Genomic DNA, 6,561 nt, shown 5'->3' with positions numbered 1-6,561 from the left:
TGAGTTCGTGGCCAGTGTCCTCGCTAGAAATGGAATCTGGCAGCTGGCGCTACTTTAGAACCCGTCCCGAGTGATTGGCTGGGGGCAGGACGTGGGGCTTCCGTGAGCAGGGATGCCGGAGACGGCAGGCTAATTCCCAGGAATGTCTCAGGTCTGTCTAACGCCCCTCCCCATCCTTCCGCCAGGCCTTTTGGGGCAGAAAGAAAGCAGCGTTGACCCCTGGCCCTCCACGCTCTTACCCCTGCCCTCCCTGCCACAGGGCTGCGGCCTAAGGCCTCTCCCCACCAGGCTAGCCCACGCGCCCTAGTGGTTAGGAGCAAGGGCCTGGTGTTCAGCAGGGTCTGGCTCCAAATTCTGGGCGACTTTGGAGCAGTGACTCTTTTTGTCCGAAGGTGGTCTCAACGACACTGCGGTAACCAGTACCCACCAGTGCCGAGCGAGGGAAGCAGCGCAAAGCAGGTGGGAGTTTGGGTCGGTCCAGCCCTCGCTAATACGAAGAGCCAGCGGCCACTCCTGAGTTTGTGTCTGTGCCCGCCTGACACAGGCTTCCTGGGGCTCGGGGATGTGACTTGTGGTTTCAGCAGCAAATGCTCAACAGCCTCTGGTTTACACCCCTCCCCACAGCCTGGGCACCCCTGCGTCGCACGCCCCCCCCCACCCCCCCACCCCCCGGCAGCCACGTGTGCCCACAGTTTCTGGGTTTTGCCGGTCTGGGCTGCAGGGTCTTACCCGAGTTTTTACCTGGTCTTACCTGTGTGATCCAGCACCTCTTTAAACCTCCCTAAGTTATCTGGGCTTCTTTGCCTGGAAAACTCTCGCGAGCTTCTGTCAGGCAGCGTAGCACACGCTTAAATGCGCCATCTCTCTGTCCTCAGAACCTCATGTGGGAAAGACTGATTAGCTCCCTCTCATAGGTAAGGGATGGTCTCATTTCCTTGGTATTACAGGGGCCAGGCATGGAAGCCACTGGAAACTGCTGCTGTGCCTCTCAGACCCAGCGGGCTTAAGCTCCCCTCCCGCCCTGATGCCAGGACAGGGCTGAGGTTCCAGGTCCCAGGGGCCTCAGGTGGGCCTTCTAGAGACAGGAGTTCCTGCAGGGTGAGCTTCCGACCCTTGTGTCCCAGTTCTTGGCTGTCTCCAGGCCTCTCCCTTTTCCTGTTTTGGTGCTGGCTCAGACAGGCCCGGAGACAGGGGCATGATGTCTTAATCCTCCAGGTGGCAGCCATGATGGATTCTCCACTGGCTTGGCCACCTGCTGACCCCTCTCTTCCCACACACCTATCTGCCCCACCCGGCGCCCGACGTGGGGACCCCTGAGCCCTGGCACCCTGCCTGAGTGCGGAGGGGCCACCCTGGCGGGCCCACGATGCCCCCCAACTCTTTCCAGAAAGCAGGTGGGGTGGGGGACCGGGCTGCCCGCCCTGGGCTCGGCTCTGGCTGCCACAACAGTCGTAAATCAGGGGAAGAGGGGGTGTCGGAAACGGGTCTGCGGAATGTCTGGATGAGGCAGGGAGGGGGTGAGTGCTTAACTCTTAGAAGCACGGGGTGTGAGGCCAAGGGACTGGCTTGCCTGGCCCTGAGGATGCGGAAGAGCAGCCGGTATGGGATGCGGGGTCTTCCTGCTACTACAGCAGCGGCAACGAAGAGGTTATTTCCCCAGCCCAGGCTGGGGAATAAATTGAGGGTGCGAGGCATCCCCACCCTCGGGATCTGCCCGTCACAATGGCCACAGGAAGAGTCCTACTCTGCTCTCTGCTGCTCCTGTCGCTGCAGCCGGGCCTCACCAGGGGCCCTGGTGCTCGGGGGGCTCCGGTGGTGGAGGAAGAGCCACGAGGGACCCTGAGGCCACAGCTGGGTAAGAACCCCCCGGACCCTGCACGACTCCCCCACTCCTTCCTGCTCAGACCCTGCTCGCTGTCAGCTGCCCCTTGTCCCCTGCAGGTGCCCGCCTGCGCAGAGCCCTGGCCGCCCCATGCCAGCTGTGGAGCCTGCCCCTACCTGTGGCCGAGCTGGGTCTGGGCTACGCTTCGGAGGAGACGGTCATCTTCCGCTACTGTGCAGGCAGCTGCCCCCGTGGTGCCCGCACCCAGCACGGCCTGACGCTGGCCCGGCTGCGGGGCCAGGGCAGAGCCCACGGCGGGCCCTGCTGCCAGCCCACCCGCTACACCGACGTGGCCTTTCTCGATGACCGCCACCGCTGGCAGCGGCTGCCCCAGCTCTCGGCGGCTGCCTGCAGCTGCGGCGGCTGAGGGCGCCAGGCCTGGGGCCCTGCAGCCGCTTGAGGAGCTCTGCTGACCTATTTATCGGAGACTTGGATGCCGATGAGATCAGAGGGGCGGTGGGCTGGGGGCCGCCTGCAAGAGCATAATAAAGGAAACTGCTGCCGCATGACTGTGTTCAGCCAGGGTGTGCCCTGACCCTGCCACCGAGCTCCCTGTGCGTGGACAGGGAGGGTCCCGGGCTTCCCCTGCACCTCTCGGCGCCTGCAAGCAGCCAGCTCAAGGAAGGCCAGTCTGTCCGTTTTCCAACTTTATTCACAAACGTGGTGTGTGTCTGGTGGGGGGGAGAACCTGAGGGAAGGGCCTGGCGTTCAGCAGGCTGGGGGGGGCTGCCCAGGCTCACCTGGTCCCATCTCCTCAGGGAGCGAGCGGCAGATCACAGAGATGCGTCGGCCCCGGGGAACCCGACGCCCCCCAAAAAAGGACTCTTCATCCCGAAGAATCTCATGGGAGAAGTCATAACGGGCCGAGCCCCTGCAAGAGAAAACAGGCTCGGGCTGGGTGGGCTGAGGGCAGCCCCTGCGCAGGGCAGGCTGCCTGGTGGGTGGGGCGCGCGGGGGGGGGGGGAGGGGGGGGGTGGAGGAGACGATCGCGTCTGCGGGGAGGGCTGAATAAGAGAGGGTGCGCAACATGTGAGGTGGGTGAGCATCTGATGAGTTACGGGTGGGGTGGGGGCTCCTCGGCTGAGCAGTACCTAAGGATGTAGAGGGAGCCTGGCTCCAGCAAGAGTTCCAGCCACTCCCCCGGCTCCTGGGTGTGCACCAGCCGCATGACGCTGGGAGATAGCAGGGATAGGCCAGCGATGGTGGCTCCACAGAACTGGAAGAGAGGGCATGGTGGCCAGTCAGTCTGTGGCCTGGCTGGCCCACCCCCCGCTGGGGGCTCCAAGGCTCTGGCCGCCGCCCACCTTGATGCTGTCCACATGTGGCTTGATGTAGCCCCGAGGTTCCAGGTCCAGCACATGCACCGAGGACAGCAGGGTCTGGCCAGGGCTAAAGGCTGCCGCTTGCACACGCTGCAGGATGGCCCGGCTTGCCTCTGACCAGCGTGACTTTTCTGTCTCTCGGAAGCCGTGGATGGCCTGCACGGAGAATTTGGGTCAGGCCAGGAAGCTCTCAGAGAGAACAGGGAAACTGAGGCACGGTGGTGGGGAGCAGAGTGCAGAGCAAAGGACTGGTTTTCCCAGCATGACCCTTGACCCCGCCTTCAACTCACCACCTTGGTCCTGTCTACCCTATAATACTGGGTCTCAAACCCCAACCCCAACCCTTATCCCATCTAGGTCTGGTCCTACTCCTTTGTATCCGCCCTTGAGCTCCAATTCAGTCCCAGATCCAGTCCCCAACGCTGCCCCCCCCCCCCCCCCCGGCAATACTCAATTTTGTCTCCGCCCACAACTTGATCCCACTCCAGTCCTCTGTCTCCGTACCCAACTGGTGACCCTCCCTCATCTCGCTCCACACCTGTTTCCGCCCCTAACCTTGGTCCTGTCCCCCAAACACCCCACAGTTCCAAGTCTGCCCTCCAGTTATGGCCCTGCCCTCATCTCCAAAGTGCTTTCCCTGCCAGCAAAACACCTCGGCATCAAACTCCGCCCCATGCCGCCAGCCCCGTCCCCAGCCGTAGCCCCCGTCGACCCAGCGCTCCACCCTAGTCTTCACCTCTAACGTCACTGGCCCCGCCTCCGCCGTAGCCCCGCCCCGAGGCCCGCCCCCCGGGGCCGCCGGCCTCACCGCGTCCCAGTGATCGTATTCGTAGCGGCGGCGGCGCAGCTCGGGCTCCAGCTCGCGGCTCAGCGTCTCCTCCTCGGCCGTGCTCAAGAAGCCGGGCCGCACCAGGGCCGCGTCCCGAAGGCGGCTTAGTACGGCTGGGCCCGAGCCCCGCACCCAGCTGGACCGGGGAAGGGTCCCCAGCGCCAGGCGGCCACTCGCGGCCATAGCCCCCAGAGCCGGGTCTTGGAAGCTGTCGGAGTCAGGGCAACGCCCCCGCTCCGGAGCCATTGGCTGTGGCTTCACCGAGCCCCTCCAGTGATTGGCCTTCCTCGGAGTCCCGCCTTGCTCTCCGCCCCGTCAAGAGTACTGGTTGCTGCTCAGCTCGCGTCTCAAGCTATTGGCTCCCCATAGGACCCGCCTCCTTTCGCGCGCTATTGGGCGTCGTCCACGGTGGAGGCCGGGGGTCGGGGCTCGGCGGCGAGTTATGGCCTCGAACTCGAGGTCAGGAGTTGCAGGAGGATTTAGGCCAACGCCCAGGTTGTGGAGTTGGCCAGGACTAGAGATTAAGGGGTCAGCACAGTCAGGTTGAGATGAAGGGGTCAAAGGCACAGAGGTCAGGGCCAGAGGTCAAAGGCACAGGGAGTGGGGCCAACTTAGAGGTTGGGGTCAAAGGTTAAAACCAAGCATCGCCCTTTTTTCCCCTCGGGACTGGGTTATTCCCACCCCTGTACAAACAGACTGGCTCCCACCCGCCCGGGTGGCTTCCTATTTGTTGATCATCTGACTCTCGATGTCAGCTCAGGTCATGATCCTAGAGTGGTGGGATGGTGTCTCTTTATACCTCAAGTCATCGGAAATATCAAGGACAGATGTCACAACCCGTCCTAATCCAGTCATCAAAATTCAGAGGAAAGTCCACAGGACAAAGGACCTTGTTTCTCCAACAAGGGAATTTCAAAGGAAGACAAGAAAAAGAGGGAGAGATTGAGACAGAGATTAAGGGCAAAACCCACAGTTAAAGAGACTTTGAGATATCTCCACCAGTTGCAAGGTATGCACCTTATCTGGAAGTTGATTTGAACAAATTAATAAAAATAGAGACAACTGGGGAAATTTGGACACTGGTTGACTATTTGACCGTAGTAAGTACTGTTATTTTTTTAGGTTTCAAATGGCATTGTGGTTGTCTTTTAAAAGATTTATCCTTTTAGGGGCGCCTGGGTGGCGCAGTCGGTTAAGCGTCCGACTTCAGCCAGGTCACGATCTTGCGGTCCGTGAGTTCGAGCCCCGCGTCAGGCTCTGGGCTGATGGCTCGGAGCCTGGAGCCTGTTTCCGATTCTGTGTCTCCCTCTCTCTCTGCCCCTCCCCCGTTCATGCTCTGTCTCTCTCTGTCCCAAAAATAAATTAAAAACGTTGAAAAAAAAATTAAAAAAAAAAAAAAAAAAGATTTATCCTTTTAGAAATACCTGTGGAAATATTGACCCCCTGACCCCTCCAGTGACAGCCCCATGTTCTCTGCTCTCCTTATACAACAAAGTTCCTTGAAGAACTTGTCCAGCTCCCGTCTTCCTGCCCCTGCTGTCTGGATGCACTCCAGTCTGGCTTTGGCCCCCACAGCACGGGAAATGCTCCTACTTGAGGCACAGTGACTTCCACTGTGCCAAACCCAGCAGCCAGTTCTTAGCCTGACTGCTTATTTAGAGAGATACGTTCTTATTTTATTTTACATTTTTATCCCCAGCTCCGACCGCAGATTCATCATCTCCTGGGATGTCTAAGGCACATCAACACCAGTAACGGCCAAACTCAACTTCTGATTCCCGGTCCCCCGACCAGTTCATGGGTTCAAGCCAGGCGTCCGACTCTGCACTGACAGCTCGGAGCTTGGAGCCCAGAACCTGCTTCAGATTCTGTGTCTCACTGTCTCTCTGCCCCTCCCTCGCCCCTCCCCTGTTCGCGCTCTGCCTCTCTCTCAAAAATAAACACACACTAGGGGCGCCTGAGTGGCCCAAAAAAACCCAAGCCCTGGCTGGAATCTGACCCCCTCTGACCACCTAGCTGGGGCTGCCAGCCTTCTTCTGATTATTCTGATTAGTCCACTTCTCCTAATGGGTCTCCAGGCTTCCATGCCGGGTGCACTTTGCCCACCACTCCGTGGGAGTCTTAGTAGTCCTGCTTTTTGTTCTCCTCAGAACCCTCCCAGGCTCATCTCCCTCCTTGCTCAGATCTAGCAGGCATTAAGATCTGTCCTCCTTCCTTTCTGCTCTCAAATCTCCACTGTCCCCCTGCCACTCCACTTCAGCCACCTGAGCCTCCTTGTGGCCCCTCCCACAATGGTAGCCACAGTCCTGCCACAGGGCCTTTGCACTTGCTGTGCCTGCTGCCTAGACTGCTCTGTTCCTCCCTCACCTCAGCAAGGCCTTCACTGGCCACCCCATCTAAAACTGTCACGCACTCACACTGCATGTCTCTTTCCCTGCTTTTTAAAAAACCGTCTACTCCCACAAGAATAAGTTCTTTGAGGACAGGGATTGTTGTTTTCTTCACAATACGCCGTGGTCTCTAGAACG

The 6,561-nt window shown here is 59.8% G+C and overlaps 2 protein-coding genes across 2 annotated transcripts; one reads left to right on the top strand and one right to left on the bottom strand.

Moving 5' to 3' along the window:
• Positions 1-1,722: 1,722 nt before the first annotated feature.
• On the top strand, positions 1,723-2,367 carry PSPN (persephin). Its single transcript, XM_019430694.2, has 2 exons — positions 1,723-1,795; positions 1,861-2,367. Exons 1-2 carry the CDS (start codon positions 1,723-1,725, stop codon positions 2,247-2,249), a joined length of 462 nt encoding a protein of 153 aa, XP_019286239.2. The 3' UTR covers positions 2,250-2,367.
• A 149-nt stretch (positions 2,368-2,516) lies between these two features.
• ALKBH7 (alkB homolog 7) lies at positions 2,517-4,264 on the bottom strand. Its single transcript, XM_019430884.2, has 4 exons — positions 4,013-4,264; positions 3,187-3,360; positions 2,974-3,098; positions 2,517-2,753 (listed from the first exon to the last, which is right to left on the bottom strand). Exons 1-4 carry the CDS (start codon positions 4,214-4,216, stop codon positions 2,591-2,593), a joined length of 666 nt encoding a protein of 221 aa, XP_019286429.1. The 5' UTR covers positions 4,217-4,264; the 3' UTR covers positions 2,517-2,590.
• Positions 4,265-6,561: the final 2,297 nt, after the last annotated feature.

This window comes from Panthera pardus, unplaced genomic scaffold (assembly GCF_024362965.1).
Source record: "Panthera pardus isolate Hobbes unplaced genomic scaffold, ASM2436296v1 HiC_scaffold_8, whole genome shotgun sequence".
Classification (NCBI taxonomy): Eukaryota; Metazoa; Chordata; class Mammalia; order Carnivora; family Felidae; genus Panthera; species Panthera pardus.
Note: the sequence above shows the minus strand (reverse complement) of the source record. Positions and strands in the feature narration are given on the sequence as shown.